Below are 18300 nucleotides of genomic sequence, written 5' to 3'. Positions count from 1 at the left end.
GGGAAGAAGAGTAACAAGGACACACCAGTCTTTGGAGGAAAGGAAGGTAGGGGCATAGACGATCGGGGTTAAACCAGAGGAACAAGCAAAATGGGTGTTATTTGGCGTGAGAATGTAGGGGAGGGAGAGGTCAGGGATGACAATCTGGGCACAAACGCCGCTGAGGGGAAGAGGAGGGAGCATATGGGGACCCAGGAGGCAAGTACCTATGCCTGAAACGGATTGGAGGGTAATGCGATTGTCGGGAGCTGGGCCGGTGAGGGTGGGAGTAACATTGGTAAAGAGCAAGGTGGAAAGAAGAGCAATACCCTCGTAAAAGGGCGGGGAGGTGGAGAAACACATCCAACACACCCCCAAGAGGCACAGTAAAAATCTTGGGCCCCACCACAGCGATGGTTAACATGACGGGGCCGGTGAGAGAAACCTGGGCAAACATAGATGCCTCCACCATAGACCTTTCCCTCTTTAGAAAAAATTTTGTGAAGCATGACCCGTTCCATGTCATTGCGACAGCCTGGTTCAAAGCCTCCGATGTCATGGGAGGAAGTGAGTTCGGGCGCCTTGGACTGGGTTGTAGGCCAAAAAATATCCTCCACGCTCCAATAGGAGTTAGCTCCTAGGGCAAGTGCACAAAGATCAACATGTAGGATGGGCCAATGGGGCTCAGCACCCAGGGACGAGGAGGAATTAACAACATCACTGGCCTGGTTAACAATCTCCCAGGTAAAATTATAAACGGCATAAGGCCAGTGGTCATATGAAGGGACGGTGGAGGCAGGCGGGAAGAGGCAGAGGCAATGTAAAAAAACGACCAGCACACCGAAGATCATGGTCCTGAAAAAGAACACAATTACATCTTTTCCTCAGGGGTGTTCCCTGGGGGAGGGGGGTTAAAAGGTTTGATTAGGCGCTCAGGTAACCAGCGAGCATTTTGTTCTTTCTGATCATAAATGCAGGCATGACCTTTGCCCCAAATAAGGACTGGGTCAGGTCCATGCCATTGGTGGGTCAGTGGATCCTTCCACAAAGCCTTGGCATAGGTGGAGGAGGTGGAAGAGTGCCAAAGGCGATCGGCCGCTGAGTGGCCATGGTCATCTCTTTGTAGAAAATTTAGGACGAACAATGCATGATTGAGAAGCAGGCGAGGCCCTGCTGTAGAGGGATATAGGATTCCTTTGGAAAACTGTAACTTATTAAGCATTGTTTTAAGTGTCTGGTGGGCCCTTTCAACAATTCCTTGTCCTTGGGGATTGTAAGGTATCCCCGTAACATGTTTAATCTGCAGTTGGGCACAGAAGGACTTGAAGGCAGAGCTTGTATATCCAGGGCCATTATCAGTCTTTAAGGTAAAGGGTTTGGGGGCAACAGTAAGGCAATACAAAACATGATCAATAACATCTCTAGTAGACTCTCCAGCGTACAATAAGGCAATACAAAACATGATCAATAACATCTCTAGTAGACTCTCCAGCGTGCAATAAGGCAATACAAAACATGATCAATAACATCTCTAGTAGACTCTCCAGCGTGCGGAGAGGCGCAAATAAATCCACTAAAAGTATCTATAGACACATGAATATACTTAAGTTTCTTAAAAGAGGAAAAATGAATAACATCCATTTGCCAGACCTGTCCAGGCATGAAGCCACGAGGGTTGACTCCCGTATGTGGCTCGGGAAGAAAGGTGACACATGCCTGGCATTCTTTAACAATAGCCCTGGGCTTGTTTCCGAGTGATGGAGAACATGTGGCGGAGGCTTTGGGAATTAAGGCGGTGGAGGGCGTGAGCCTCCCTGGCCATAGCAACAGGGTCGCTGGTGGATGGAATGGCCAGCCCTGAAAGCAGGGGGCGCGTGGCTGAGTCCACCTGGGCATTAAGTGTAGTCAGAGGCCCAGGCAGGGTGGAGTGAGCGTGAATATGGCCAACGAAAAAAGGCTGAGAGCGCAAAAGAATAAGCTGTTGGATACGGGAGAAAAGAGGGGAGGATAGATTAAAGGGAGTATGGGGAAGCAATGTAAAGGCGTGTGAGACAGCTTCCAGCTCAACAAGCTGAGCAGAGGTATGGGGGGTTTAGACAAGGGGACGACAGGGGCTCAGAATGGTGAACACCCGCGTTCCATGGTTGAGATAGGATCCTCATAGGCGGGAGGAAGCGAAGGGTAAAGACGGGGGTGGGGTGGGGGGGCCGTGGAAGAATCAGAAATGGGCGCAGAGGAAGGATTTTCTGAAGATTTCGAGGATGCAGGAGGAACAGAGTCGGGGGACATGTCAATGAGTGTAAGAGAGGAACCCTGCAAAGAGGAACAGGAAGGAACATGAGAAGGAGGGAGAGATTCGCGCAGGCAGAGTTCAGCCATGGAGAGGAGTTGCCTCTGTCCGCTTTTGTTTTCGCCGGACTCAATTATGTCCCGTATAAGGCCCCAATAAGAAAAAATACTGTTCGCCACCGCTGCATTACCATCTTTTTGGATAAGCGCATTAAGCTCACGCCCCACCTTTTGCCACTTTTCAGAATGAATAGTAGGTCCATCAATCATGAACCAGGGACAGGTCTGGTCAATAAAAACAAAAAACTCAATCAAATGTTTCTTTTTTACCCTAATACCCCTCTCTCTGAGTATGTCCTTTAAGCCTCTTTGCTTCTTTGGACAGCGAATGGCCCATTCTTGAGATATGCGAACGGATGACTCACCTAATGACGAGGCTGGCCGGGCGAGCTCGGCTGGTCATGAAAAATCCTGTGGACCGGTCCCTTAATCCGTTCGGGGAGAAACCCGCACCTCGAGCCCCACGTCTTGGGCGCCATGTAACCAGTCCGGCTGGTCAGTTATTGGGGGGCCGAGGGGGGTTGCAACCTGTGGATAAAGTAATGGGCGAGAGAGGGGCGTGGCTCAAGGAAACAGTAGCTTGTCAAGAGCCGTTTATTGAGGGTAAGGGCAGGCTTTTTAAAACCTGCTTTACGGAGGGCGGGGGTAAGCAAGGAGAGTAATGGAAAAGTACAAAATCTTCTGGGGTTGAGCCCCGGGAACATCTGCAGGGAGAGGGGTTTTCCTAGGTGGGGCAAAGCAGGATGTCTCTGTGGTTATCTCAGGATCGGATCGCTCTCTTCTCAGGGCTAAGCCGGATGCCTTGCATGCCTAATGAGTGGCCAAGCAGGATGTTTGCTGCAGATGCTGAATGGGTGGGGGTCGGCCACAGGCCGTTTGGTCCCTGGCACCCCTAGATTCACCCGACACACACTTCACTTCCCCTCCCCCCTCAGAAAAGAGCATGCCTTCCAGGGACATCAACCAAACATGGCATGACAAGCTACAGTAAGTCCAGGCACCAGGCACATACTCTCACATCAAGGCCGGACAAGGCAACCCAGTAGGAGGAAAAGGGTCCCAAAGGCAGGCAAAAGAGTCAGGGACAGCGCCCACTCCCAATGACAGGAATCACTCAGGAACACTGAGCTATACAACCATGACATATATGCAGAGGACCTAGGTCAGACCCACACAGGCTTCCTGACCTCTGTGAGCCCAAGTGAGTCACATTCAGTTGATTTTGTGGACCATGTTCTTGTCGTGTCCATGATCCCTCTGCCTCTTCCATGTTCTGTACTTTTTTACTCCTTGATCCTTTCAAGTGATGTTGACAATGCAGGTAAGCTGACCAGAACCCCATGATCCTTCCTGCTATTCAGTGGGATGTTATACTCACCTGCCAGGGCCAACAGTCCCTTGCTCCATGGCTGTGGGAACGGAGGGTAGCCCAACACTACACACGGTCCATGAAAGCAGATATGGATCAGTAGAAACATGCTTTGGATGGCTGCTGTTGAGGGCCCCTGAGTCCTACTGTGTAATAGAGCAATATATCTCCTTAAGTCTTATATTGTAGGGCTCACTGAAGAGTTGTTATGCTACTCGCTAAATAAATATGCCTCCACTCTCTAACAAATAGCCTGTTGACATTATTACAATTGTTTAATGGAATACAGAAGAGGTAGTTTTCTTCTGCATCAAGCATATTCTACTGCTCTTAAATCAGCTCTTCTTTCCTTATTTTCATCTGGCATGGTTAAGCCTCTTTTCTTGGAACACTTTCACTATCTCTCCTCCTCTTGTTTTCAATGCCCTAGTCTTTTATACCATTGAAGCTATGTTCTTGTGAGCCTTTGCTCCCTTAGGTGAAACTTGCCCTCCAATATTCTGCAGTTCCTAAGATGCATCATGTGCCTGAATCTTCACACATGTGTCTCCCAGGTGTTTGACACATGGATGGAAGCATACATGGATGGATGGCACATGGATGGATGAATGAAAGATACTCCGGTAGGTGGAAAGGCAGATAGGTGGATCGATGATGCAGGAATGGATGTATGGATAGATGGATGGTGGTTGGATGAATGGACGAGTGAGTAGATGGGTAGATGATCCTTGGATGGATGATGGATGGATGGATGAATGGATGGATGGATGGATGGCTAAGGAGGTGGATGGATAAACATGCAGGATCTGTGCTTTCACTCTACCCTTCAGGACAAGGATTACGATGTTGTTACTTGGCGTTCCAGAGCCCTGTAAAAAAAAGAAACTACCAAGAAGCTAATCGGTGCTTCCCTCCTCCGTTCATGCAGATGGGCAGCAGTTTGGGCACAGTATAGGCCCTGTGTGGCTGCTTAAGACTCACTCCCAATTCTCAGGCTCCGCTCTTCCACTTGCTAGTTGTAGGGATCAGAGCCTCAGTTTCCTCATCTATAAAAAGAGTAAATAAAAACCCCTATCCCCATAGCACTATCAAGAGAAAATGGCGTAGTTGTGAACAGGCCTAGAGTATAACACAAAAGTATGAACCTTCATGCAGCATTCTCTTTGCCTTGCTTTTTTTTCCCCTTTCCTTCTTAAATTCCCATACTTTAAATTTATTGATACTTTTGTATTTGTCTACGAACAAAACCAAGACTACGAGATGCTCATTATCCAATTCATATAAAAGCAACCTTTGATAGGCCAATTACCTTAAATTCTAAAAAAAAAAAATTTTTTAATTGACTTTTAACAAGCTTCCATCTTCTTCCAAATTCCCATTATGAAACCCAAATAGTGTTTACATGCTTACATCCCAGACACACAGAGAACAATCAACACTTTGTTGTTTGAGATAAGGCAGAGCTGCATAGCCCAGCATGGCCTCAAGCTCCAGGTGCTGGGATTACAAATGTGTTTCACCATGCCCCGGCTTTACATTTTTATTGAAGTATGTTCCATTCACCAGACAAATGACACAAAGATAGTAACAAACACGTGGAGATAACTTGCAAATTAACACATAAGAAATGAAAACACAGGAACCTAGCAATTGTCTGGAGAGGACCTGGGAGGTAGAAAAGCAGTGGGCTAGATTTCTCACCAGTTGCCTAGCAACCTGGCTTCTCTCACCGTAAAACGAAGGCATCATGTACCTACTATTTACAACATTCGCCTCATATCCTGCCTTCTGGAAAGTTTTAACAGCTCACACACCATAACAGAGTAAAATGGGGCCCATTTAAGAGGAGAAGATAGAGTGAATGTCAGTATTGTTCATTTAGTGAACACTGACATGACTCCCCTGGTATCCCTGAGGGCACAAGCGACAGCTAATGTGTGAGCACAAAGCCACAATGCAGACAAGTGCCATGAGAGATGAGTGTGAGGTCTGGTAGACACATTAGAAGAGAGATGACTGCGGTGGGCCCATCGCTGATGTATCCTAAGCATCTCAGGGCATCTTGGGGATTTAGTGTCCCTAGAGATGAGGGCACCTGGAAATTTAACAGAATGAGTCAGGCAGCTAAGGACATCACCGGGAGGGCCTGCATGGTATCCAAGGAGTTAGGAATGTTTATTTCCTTGAACGGTAGGAAGTCTGGGGTGAATTCAACTCAGAGGCAAGAGGTAGGTGGGGATACTTGGGACACAGCTCACTCTGGTGGCCTGCAGGGCATGGATGAAGCCATGAGCCTGCGGCTGAAGGACTAGCCAGAAGACCCTAGAGTGGGCTGTACGGGGCCATGGTGGAAGTAGAAACCCTTGGAGAGGTGGAGCAGCTGTGGAAGCAGCATCGCTCTGGGGCACCGGGGTCGAACAAGGACCTGATAGAATTGTCTAGGGTCAACTCTGCTTCTGGGTGTTTCCCACACTTGGGGCCATGTGTGTCCTCTGGAGGGATTCTTTCATGGGGGGGGGGTCAATGCTCTGCTGGTGGGTGACCTAGCCGGGGTATCCTCTGTCAATGAATAATTGGGAGCAGAGGAAGAGAGGAGGGGAGGGGAGGGGAGGGGAGGGAGTAGTGACTGCCAGAGCTCTCCAGCAGACTCCATAGTGTCTCCTGAAATAATCCAAGGTGCGGGGAGGGACAGGCAACCTCTTCGCTTCTTGGTCTCCTGCCTGTAACCTGCTTTGCTGAGCAGGACTAACAGGGAGAAGCAACTATTTGAATGCTTATCTGGTAGAGCTGGAATAAAAATCCCACCAGTGGGGCTAGGGATGTGGCTCAAGCAACAGAGCACTTTCCTAGCTTGCAGGAAGCCCTGAGGATCATCCCCAGCACGGCAAAAACCAAGCATGCTCACACATAATGTAATCCAGCACTTGGGAGGTAGAGGCAGGAGGATCAGAAATTCCGGTTCATTCTTGGCTACGTAGCATGGAGACTGCCAACCTATGCTATATGAGACTATCCGAAAAGGAAGAGAAAACAAAATCTCCATCCAGCAGTCAAGGCAAAGTGACTAGAGGCCAACAAAGCTCCTGGGAACAGATCAAACCATCTTGGGGCTTTCTAACTATGTAGTGACTAGGGAAGATGTTTGTTTGTTTGTTTTTAAGCTTTGGGGATCATGTGGCCTCCCTTGCTTTTGCTGCTCTGTATCCAATTCTGTGGCTGTAATGCTCATTCCCCCAAAGGCTTTCAAAGCAGAACTCTGCTTGGTAGCTGGGGCCTGAGACTGTTTCTTCCAGATGAGACCCTGGCCTGGGCAAATGAACCAATAACTGCAGTCTTTGAGTTTGTTTGTTTGTTTGTTTGTTTGTTTGTTTGTTTGTTTGTTTTGAGACACGGTCTTACTATGTAGGATTGGCTGACCTGGAACTTGCTATGTGAACCAGACTGGCCTCAAACTCATAAAGACCTACCTGGTTCTGCCTCTCAAGTGTTGGGCTCAAAGGAATGCACCACCATGCCCAGCCTTGAAGTTAATTTATTAATTCTCTTTCTTCTTCCTCTTCCCCACCAGCTGTTTGATTTCTCTTTCACCAGTGGATGCTCTGTGCGCTCTTTCTCTCTATCGGACATATTTCATAGACTGTGAGGACAAATCAGTGTACAGGGAGACAGATTGAATAACGAGGAGACAGACCCATCAACCGCAACTTGGGGGGAGGGCAGGGGGAATCAAAAGTATATAAGACTTTGCTAACCCACCTCAGAGCACTGAGAGTCCATTAGTGGACAGTCAGGTGGCCACTGACCTCTTTGTCTCCTTCCTCAGACTGCAGAGCAGAGTGACGCTCAGGCCGTGCTCCCTGGGAGCACTACCATGATCTCCTTCACTCTTCCCTTTATCCAGCGCCGACTAGAGCATTTGTATATGAGGGAAACAGTGCATGTCTCTCCTCCAGTAGCTGCTGGCATGTTGCTTCAGGGCCAGTGTGGGCAGCAGCAGCAGCAGCAGCTGAGGCTTGCTACCAAATGTGGTTCAGAGAGAAAAGTCGAAAGGATTCTGCCCTTATTTAAAATTATGCCCCTGGCATTTGTTGCTGGCTAAAAGTACATTTTGTTACTTATAAATAGATTCCATGCTTATAATTACTATCTTGGTGAAGGGATGAAAAAAAATGACATCCCTGGTTAGTTGACGGTGGATCCCTTTATTGCTTGGTGAAGGGAGATTCAGAAGCGTGTTCTAAATTTGTCAGACAGATGAGCAGAGGGGTGTTGGCACATTATGTTACCTGGTATTTGTTTATCCATCAACTTGAGTCAGTTTGAGCTGCCTTCCTTTTCATCAGTATCCAAAAGTTAGTAAGTTACTGTTTGGGATTCTTTCACCATATGCTATATTGGAAATAAGTAACTGAATACAGATGTGATAACTTCCTAATTATCTATAGTTTTCTCAGCATATGAACATTGCTTTTCCTTAGAGGGAAATTCGTCATGGCCTGTAACAGAATGCATGTGAATTCTGAGCCAAACTTTAAAGACAAGTTTTTCATCTCCCCTAATTACAGGGTATTATTAATAATCCAAACAGGAAGGTTGGCATCAGAAGCCTTAAAATAGCTTCATTCCTCTGTTGTTAACTCCTATGACTTTCTGAGCCTTACCTACAGCCAACAGAGCTTTCTCCACTGCCAAAGGGCTTCTGTAAGCCACCCTCAGCCTGTGTAAATACTGCCTGCCTACATTACAGTCAGTATTCTTCCCCGAGTCCACTCAGTGTTCTTGGAATCCTGAATCACAGAGGAACTGCCTCCTCCTCCGTCCCCAACATTTTCATTTGTTTGTGACTTTAACTGCAAACAGAGTTTCAGGTATTGATGTCAAACATCCCAGGTGTCCTAGTCAGTGTACTATTGCTGAAAAGAGATACTGTGACCACGGCAACTCTTTGTTGTTGTTGTTGTTGTTGTCGTTGTTTTTCAAGATAAGGTTTCTCTGTGTAGTCTTGGCTGTCCTAAACTTGCTTTGTAGACCAGGCTGGCCTCGAACTCACAGCGATCCGCCTGCCTCTGCCTCCCGAGTGCTGGGATTAAAGGTGTGTGCCACCACACCCGACCCATGGCAACTCTTATAAAGGAACACATTTAGTTGGGGGCTTACAGTTTCAGAGATTTAACCCGTTATCATTTAGGGAGCATAGTGGCATTGTAGTCAGACATGGAGATGGAGCTAAGAGTTCTACACGTGGAATCACAGGCTTCAGGAGGAAGAGAGAGCCACTGGTCCTAGCTTAGTTCTTGAACCCTCAAAAACCACTCCTCCTCAGTGGCACACTTCCTCCAACAAGGCTATACCCTCTCCAACAAGGTCTCACCTCCCAGTCCCTCTCAAGTCGTGCCACTCCCTAATGACCAGGGCTCCAAACGTATCAGCCCCTGGAGCCCATTCCTGTTCAAACCACTGCACCAGACTAGATAATGTGCAACACATCTCTCTTTAAGACCATCAGTTCTTTTCTTTTTGCGTGTTTTCCTCAAAAGAAAGTGGGAGGGGGGGAGCCAGGACCGGACCAGTTGCCAACATCACAAGCCTGTGATTTTAATGTTGGAAGTATAGAAAGTTATTTTTGCTAAGCTCATCTCTCTTAAGATAGAGAAAAGTGCACTTGGCGAATATACAAGGCTGTCATGAGGTACAGATAAATTAATGAACAATATGTACAGAAGTCTGTGGACTGTTTGACCTTGGCTGATGAGAACTTTGTGATTATGAGGTGATGGAATGTTGTGGACCAAAAGCCAATGTCATTTTGGGTTATCTTTAGTCTCTCTTAATAGCCACTTACTATCAACCTCTATATTTGACCTCACATCCTTTTGCCCACTAGATATAAGTCCTGGAATTTAGCTGTCTACAAGTCTGCTCACTGTCTACAAAGCCACAAAAGGAGCATGGCTCAGAATCATGGCAGATCCTTGCCTAGGATGACGGTTAAGCAGCCAGCGGCAATGTCACTGTGTTAATGTGAACTCTTGCTATGTCAGGGTGAAACAACTGCTCTGCTTTAAAGAAAATGAGAAAACAGTTTATTCTGAGCAAATATGTATGACCAAGTCCTTGGTGACATCTTCTATGAGGAAGAGGTTACGTGGTATTTTATAGTCATGGAACAAATTAAAGTCATAAATCAGTGTGTTTACAAAGTATTTGGACCATGGTCCTTAGGTGGGTGCCTGTATCAGATTGGGAAAAACCTTTTCTACAGGATTAAGAATGTATGTCGGAGCTGGAGATGTAACTCAGTTAGTAGAGTATTTCTCTAAGTAAAGGAAGCCCTGAGATTTAGATCCCCAGAGCCACACAAACTGGGCATAACCTGTAATTCTACTGCTTTGGAGACAGAGGCAGAATCAGAGGTGGAAAGACATTCCCGGCTACATGGTAACTTCAAAGTCAGCCTGTGATACAAGAGAGCCTGTCTCAATAGAAGAAAAAAAAATCACGTTATTAAGGCTGGATGAAGGCTGGAATTGTCAAATTTAGCAAGATGGTAAATTCCAGGAGTTTTTAATCAAGAGGATGTGGGGTCAGATATAGAGGCTGGTAGTCAGCAGCTATTAAAAGAAACTAAGATAGCCCATGATGGCTTTGGCTCTTGGTCCACAACATTCCATCACCCCATAATCACAGTGCTCCAGCCAGCCAAGGTCAAACAGTCCATGGGCCCTCCTTCAGTGTAAATGGGGCTGCAGTGAGCTGCAGTTTGTAAATGACAACTTCCAGAAAGGACAGGAAAAGGCAGTATCAACTCCATGAATCCCACCAACAGCAGAACTGTATCCATATGCACAGATAATCTTCTTATTAATATTCCCCAAGCAGTAGAGTCTGACAACTCTTATATAGCGGTTGTGTTGTGTGGTGTAATTTAAACAGTCTAAGGACGGTTCAGAACTCGTGGGAACATGTGTTTAAGCCATAGGCAAATGCCACGCCACTTTCCACCAGTGAGGGATCGTGGTTTGTGAAGGAACTTGAAGCATTTCCCCGCGCACTCTGAGGGGCACCTGTCTCCTCCTTTATGTTGCTCCATCATTTATTGCTCCATGTTCACCTCTTGGGCTGCTCTTCCCCAGGGCATGCTGGGAACGCAAGTGATAACGAAGGATAAATAAGACCCATTCACTTAGCACATTCCTGTAGCGCCTGCTGCTGTGAGCCAGCAGCACAGGGAACTCAGAGATATTCCCAGAAACCTGATAAATTATGAAGCTCTCCTAACTGCAAGAGGAATAATGAAGCAGGAGAAATCCCAAGTGGGGAGAACGCAATGCAAAAGATTTGCAAAGGGGATTTTCTACGTGTGCATTTGTAGGAAAAGCTAACTGTAAGAAGAGAAAACAAAAAACAAAACAAACAAACAAACAAAACCAAACAGGTACTTGTGAGTGATTCCACTGTTTATTGACACACACCCCCACCAGCAGTGTATCCAAGCATCTCTCATCAAAGAGACTACTACCCAGAGGGCGGGGGGGGGGGGGGGGGGGAGCGGCCTGCTGGGACATGGGCATCTGCCTCAGACTGGGCTTCTCTGAACACTAGGTATATAATGGGTCACTGGGTATGTAAAGTGGTAAAGGCATAACAGGGAGCAGCAAGGTCCTTCTGGATCTCTGTGTGTGTGCCTGTTGTCATTCATCTGTCACCAGATGCAAAGCAACAGACTGTATGACCTACAAGGCCTTTCACTTGACCGCATCTCACTTTTTTTTTTCATCTGTAAAATGAGCATAGTAATAGCAGCAGCACAGCAAACAACCACGTTTTTTTCCCTCATTGTGTCATGCAGCGAGTGCGTAACAAACGCTGCCATGCTTGAGATAACTCTTTCCTATGATTCATTCATTGTTCTTTCAGAGGATGCTATGATTTCCACATCCCTGGTCATAAGTGGCAGAGGCAACCATGCTTCCTTGCACAGAGAACAAGGGATGAGGGAGCAGTGCCAGAAGTGAGACTGAAAGAGATGAAAGCAGTACACACCAAGAAGAGCTTTGTGGGACTTGCCAAGGCTACGGGTGCCATCCTGAAGGTGGTTCATGCCTTTGTCTGGGCTTCAAGTAGAGAGTGGCACTATCTAAGCTGCAGTTCAGAAAGTTTGTTCTGGGGAAGCGAGTGGCAATTGCCAAAAGCCTGGTTAGAAAGCCACTGTCTAGTCCAGAGAGAAGGACAAGGACTGCAGTGAGACAACAGCAGTGACATTAGGAAATGGAGCACGCCCGGCATGGTGGCACATTCCTTTAATCCCAGCACTCAGGAGGCAGAGGCAGGCAGATCGCTGTGAGTTCAAGGCCAGCCTGGTCTACAAAGTGAGTCCAGGACAGCCAAGGCTACACAGAGAAACCCTGTCTCGAAAAACAAAACAAAAAACAAAAAAACAAACAAACAAAGGGAAATGGAGCACTTAGGACCAGCAGAGACTATGGGAAGTGTTACCAGAAAACATGAGGTCCCCTCCGCGTGATCTTAGATAAATGAATTTGATGGTTGGTTGATTTTGGTTTTTGACACAGGGTTTCCCTGTGTAGCCTTGGCTGTCAGGGACTGACTCTGTAGACCAGGCTGGCCTCAAACTCGCAGAGCTCTGCCTGCCTCTGCCTCCTGAGTGCTGGGATTAAAGACGTGCACTGCCATTTCCCAGTTTGATAAATGAATTTTAGAACAGAACAAAAACGTTGGGGTTCAGGAATAGCCACACTCTGACCACTTGGACCCCAGACTCAGGTAGATGGAAGTTTATTTACTGCTTAGCAAAGTCTGACAAGTCAGGGACATGGTCTAGATTCAAGAACCAAGAGTGTGACCCTGAGCCATTTTCAGAGTAAGGTTTTTTGTTTGTTAGTTTGTTTTTGGTTTTGTTTTGTTTTTTGAGACAGGGTCTCTCTGTGCTAGCCTTGCCTGTCCTAAACTCACTTTGTAGACCAGGCTGTCTTTGAACTCACAGCAATCCTCCTGCCTCTGCCTCCCAAGTGCTGGAATTAAAGACGTGAGCCACCATGCCTGGCTTCAGAGTAAGTTTTTAAAGGGAAAAATACCATAACCAAGCAGGGAGAATCAATTATTCCAGGTACATTGTGCCTAGGTGGCTAGACAAAGCATTTCAGCTGACCTTTAATGCTGATTAGCTAGGATGGGAACTTGGGGACAGTTCTCCACCATTCAGGGAGAAGGGAAAATATCAGGGTATTGTGGTTTTGTTTAAGTAGAACATGCCCTTATCATTAATTCAAGCAGAACATTTAAGATGTATTGAAGTGTAAGTAAAAGGCTATTCGTATGTCAGGCAGGCAGAGCCTGAGAATTTGAACTCAATTTTATTTTATGATCAAAATGGAGATTAAAGGCAACATGGCTTCAGTTATACTAAAGACAAAAGGGGGTGTCAACAGAGGAGCTACAGTTATGCTAAAAACTAAAGTAGGTCTTAACCGAGGGGCTATAGCTATGCAAGAAGTTAAAGCAGCCTCAACAGAAACATTTGAGAGGAAAATAAACAACATAGCAGGTAAGCCGGAGATCTCAGTGGCTGCTGTAAGGTGAGAGAGGTAGACAAGAGGCAAAGAATCATTGCCTTCTGAGTTAAAGTTGATGAGCTCAGCAGTGAAAGCCAGCCAGGCAGCTGCACAAAGCAATGAAGGTGACAGGAAGGAGGAGGCGGGGTATTGTCTCCAGAGATAGTGAGGGTGCCCGGTGTTATAATAAGTGGGTTTAAGATTTTCACTGATGTCCAAATAAGGGTGATGCCAAGAGGGAGAAGGGAAACTAGGGAGATGGCTTAGTGGGGGGGGGGGGGGGGGGGAGGCAGGGGTGTGTGGCGGCGGGGGGGGGGGGGGGGACCCTTGACAGGAACCCTTGCACCACAAGCATGAGGACTAGCCAGACATGGTTCCTCAGTCCTGGGGCCAGAAATAGGTAGATACTGAGAGCCCAGTGAGCAGCCAGCCTACCCAAAGTGGTGAGCTTCTCTGGTCCACTGAGAGATCATCTCTCACACCAATAAGCTGGACAGCCATAGAGGAAGGCGCCTGGCCTTACCCTGCTCTGGCCTCCCCAGGCATGCACACAGGTACGCATCCCCATAGTCACATGCATGCACCACATCACCGCGTCCCACACACACACATCCTCACCAACAGGGCAGACTGGAAGGAAGGAGGAGAGAAAAGTTACACTTTCTGAGTTAAAAGTCAGAAGCTGGCAGGCTTAGCAGTGAGAAAGCGGCTTCTGGGGTATCTAAGCACATGCCTCGTTAAGGGCTAACTGTTCCTCTCTGCTTCGTCAACATGTCTCCAGGTACATTGTGTTTCTTAACGACTTTTTGAGGCACCTTTTTCTATCCCTGTGATTGGCAGGCTCATATTGATTGATTTAAAAGAAGGGACTATAGGAAATCTCTATGGTCCTGTAATCCTTTTTTTGGCAGTCTGGGATGTCACGCTCCCAGCCAGGGTAAATGGTACAGCTCAAATTCCATTCTTTTGACTAAACATTGTGTAATAGGATAGAGTCAAAAAACAAAAAAACAAACAAACAAAAAAAAAAAACCAAGCCTCTAAAGCTGGGTGTGGTAGCACACACCTTTACTCCTAATACTAAGGAGGCAAAACAGATGGATCCCTGTGTTCAGGGCTAGCCTAGTCTCCTTAGAGACCTCTAGGCCAGCTAGGTGTATATTAAAACCCTGTTACAAAAGTAAACGAATAAACAAATAAACAAAACAAAACTATGGAAATAGTCACGCTGTTTAGTATTTGCCCATTTGGCACACACTAGAGTCACCTAGGAAGAGGGGACATCAATTGAGGAATTACCTGGACTGTGAGCACATACGTGGGCATTTTCTTGACTGATGATTGATATGAGAGAGCTCAGCCTGCTGTGAGCAGAGTCACCCCTGGGCAGGAGGGCCTGGGTTGAATAAGAAAAGCAAGCCAGTAAGCAGAACTTCTCCATGGCCTCTGCACCAGATTTCCATCTTGAGTTTCTGCCCCGATTTGGCTCCGGGATTCACTGTCAACTGTAAGAACTAAATCCTAGCCTGGCGTGGTGGCACACCCGTCTAATCCCGGCACTAGGGAGACAGAGGCAGGCACATGTCTGAGTTCGAGGCCAGCCTGAGCCACAGTGGAACTCTGTCTCAAAAGACCCCAAACCAATCAACCATAAGTATTTTTTTTTTAACTGTGGAAACATTCACTAGAAACAAAACTCTGTACTTAAGATTATTTTGTGACAAAGGGTGTTTATTTCACCATAGAAAGAAATATAATTGTCCAAGACAAACCCTTTAGGACTAGATCGGCTTCTAGAGAAGTTAACTAGATACGAGGAGGAGGTGACTGGGTAGAACATCAGAGGCGGAGAAAATGCAAGTTCAGAAATTATGAACTTACCAGGGGAGACAGAGCAGGACTGTAAAAGACCTTCATGTTTCTTCAAGGATGCTTACACAGCCCTTTGAGTGGCAGGTGCTCAGTGATTGCTAGTGTGCCAGGTGAGGAAACACCATGCTGAGCAGGACAAATATGGCAATGTGGCTTAGGAGCAAGTTCGGTTTAACCAGGGAACAGACAACAAATGAGCCCTCAAGATAGCCCTGGAGTGTACTGGTGTCACATGACTGACGGTCATGTCCAGACTAGGTTTTCCAGGTTTTGGTCTTATTAAAAACATTGTAATAGAGGTACACAAGGATATCAAAATAGCAAGGAAAGGTTTTTTTCAAAAGATCACTTACAGGACAGTTTGCCTTATTCCGCATATATCCCAAACCAGCTCAGGACAGATCTCCTCCCTACCCTCATATGTAGATATAACTGGAGTATGACTAAATATAAATTCTCTCTGTTTGATGGTTGTTATGAGGAGAAGGAACCTACTACCTCCATTGTCTGGAGAGAGGCGTACATGCAGCTCGGTGAAGCCGGGTCCTAGGTTGCTAACAAGTGGCTAAGTGCAGTGTTTGGAGGATGATATGTGCCAAGTGCAGTGTTGGAAGTGGGGTGTGTGCATCGCGCAGGCCAAGTGAGGTAAGAGTAGAGGGCTTTCTGAGGAAAGGTTCTGTGACTCCAGGGATGGGATTATCATACTGATGGTGCTTAGCACCATCCCTGCTCCACTGGAAGCTCCATGCACAGAGTGAACCTGCTGAGGATCTCATGGTCCCTCCCCAAAAGTTCTTCCTCAATCATGCGCTAATAGAAATGAGGCTGAAAGCGGCTGATGCCTGAGAGGCTCCTTTTAGAGACTTCTACTCTGAGGAAGAGAAGACTTTCAGGCCAAGTCAGTGTAAAGCATGCCTCTAGCAGATTAGTAGTGAGGAAGAAAGCTCCACAGAGAGGTGAAGGTTTATGCACCCTTGGGTGTGGGCCACCCAAGCTAGAGATGTCCTGGTCATTACAACAGCCACACATAATGTTTTTGGTGGCCTCTGAAGTTGCAGCTCCAAAGGTATCTAAGAAAACTTTTCTTTTTGTGTGTGTGAATGAGATCATAGATTGGTTCTTTTGTGCATTGGCTAGAATTACAGCTGACACAGTAAAATTCTAGACCGCAGGGGCTATAGTAAACATTAAGCTGTCTTTACTGTGAACAAAGATTGAGTCTTGTTTGTGAGACTTCCAGGAAATACCTAGGGAAGGGTGAGAGCAAGCCCTAAGCATGATTCATTGCTATTTTAACATTCCCATTTGAGAACAATTTTTTTTTTCTATCTACTGCTCTGTCAGTAACCTTCATGGCCAATGTCGTTGATTGCACTGAAATTCTTGATTCTTAGCTGGCAGGAGGCTTCCACCAGGCTCCAAAGCAAAGGGCTTCTTTCTCTCTCTCTCTCTCTCTCTCTCTCTCTCTCTCTCTCTCTCTCTCTCTCTCTCTCTCTCTCTTCCCCCGCCCCCCACTTACTTGGAATGTTTCCACATGCTTTCTATCCTGCACAGAGTACAAGGTGACCTGGGGCTGACTAGAGCAGGAAGCCAACACCCACTGTGACAGAGACTTCTCTGTGTAGTCCTGATTTCCTCCAGATGAATCAGGGAGCTCCTTGAGAAGAGAAGTTGTGAGAACTTGTGTAATGACTCAAGGGAAGCGATGAGGGAACAGGTTCTGGGGGTGTCAGCATTTTACTAGAATGACGGTGGGGTGAACGGTTAAGTCTGACGTGTGGGCTAGCTCCAGAAAACAGTGGGAACAAGCCGGGCAGGGCCTGGTGGATCTCCTCTGTGGAGCTGTCTATCTAGCTGTCTGGACAGTGTGTGCTGGAGGTGTGTTGCAAACGTGCACATTCAACGTCGCTTCACGGCCAGGCAGTGGTCGCTCATTCCTTTAATCCCAGCACTTGGGGAGGCAGAGGCAGGCAGATTGATGTGAGTTCAAGGCCAGCCTGGTCTACAAAGCGAGTCCAGGACAGCCAAGGCTACACAAAGAACCCCTGTCTCCAAACAAACAAACAAAAATCAATGTAGCTTCACTAGACAAGGGGCCCAGGGCAACAATGTTGTGCCTACCCGTGATGACTACCCCTGGGCCCAGCCCATGGCCCCCTCTGGAGGTGAGGAGAACACCAGGACACATGGTAAGGTCTCAGAGCCTAGCCCATTTTGGGAGCCACTGAGCTAACATGATAGACCTAAAAATAAGCTTTTATTGGAAAATTTAGATTACTTAATCCTTTTTTTTTCTTTTCCATTTTCCTTAGGCACTGGGAAACCATGAATTTGATAACGGTGTGGAAGGACTGATTGATCCCCTCCTCAGAAAGGTCAAATTTCCAATTCTGAGTGCGAACATTAAGGCACGGGGGCCACTAGCATCTCAAATATCCGGACTTTATTTGCCATATAAAGTTATTTCTGTTGGTGGTGAGGTTGTGGGCATTGTTGGATACACTTCACAGGAAACCCCGTTCCTCTCAAATCCAGGTATTGTCTACTTTCCTGGCACCTGTGGCTTGGGAATAGATTCAGTAAAGCAGAAGTTGGCCATGTTTTTACGGCCTATGGCATATGAAGGATAACGATTAGCAAAGCAAGGTGGCAGATTCTGCATTGTCCTCAATTACCTCTGAAGGGCATCACCCTCTCTGTTCAGTGAACTTCTTTGTTGACTAAACAGCGTCTCTGTTTAATTCCTTGTATTCAAAACTGTAAGTGAAGCCTGGCACAAGCAGTTCCCATAGATCTCTGCCCCCCCCCAAGAAAACACAGTTTTCCAGTTCTAGTGGTCAGAGTATGTACACATATATAACATCTATTCCTAGCACCTTTAATTTATTTTAGCTAGCAATGAAATTCGTGTGTGTGTGTGTGTGTGTGTGTGTGTGTGTGTGTGTGTGTCCGTCAGTGTCCTGGCATTCTAAAACACACCCCATGCAATCACTGTTCTAGGCACTGGAAACACCAACCAAGGCGTCTATATCTCCCTGGGCTCACATGGTCAGTGAGAATAAATAAATAAGAGCCGGGTCAGAAGATAGTGAACGAGGTGAAGAGGAATGTGATGGGAGGGGAAGGAAGAGTGCGCCTTGCTATTTCAGAGAAATGCCC

The 18300-nt window shown here is 46.7% G+C and overlaps 1 protein-coding gene across 1 annotated transcript in view; it reads left to right on the top strand.

The window, feature by feature from the left end:
- The window catches only part of NT5E (5'-nucleotidase ecto), a 50793-nt gene that overhangs the window by 11807 nt on the left and 20686 nt on the right, over window positions 1–18300 (top strand). The window contains exon 2 of the mRNA XM_084753450.1: window positions 17454–17676. Within this exon, the coding sequence (XP_084609576.1) occupies window positions 17454–17676 (223 nt within the window). The remainder of the gene's footprint in view (window positions 1–17453; window positions 17677–18300) is intronic.

This window comes from Acomys minous (genome assembly GCF_964271855.1).
Source record: "Acomys minous genome assembly, chromosome: 13".
Classification (NCBI taxonomy): domain Eukaryota; kingdom Metazoa; phylum Chordata; class Mammalia; order Rodentia; family Muridae; genus Acomys; species Acomys minous.
The sequence above is the reverse complement of the archived record's forward strand: the minus strand, read 5'-3'. Positions and strand labels throughout refer to the sequence as shown.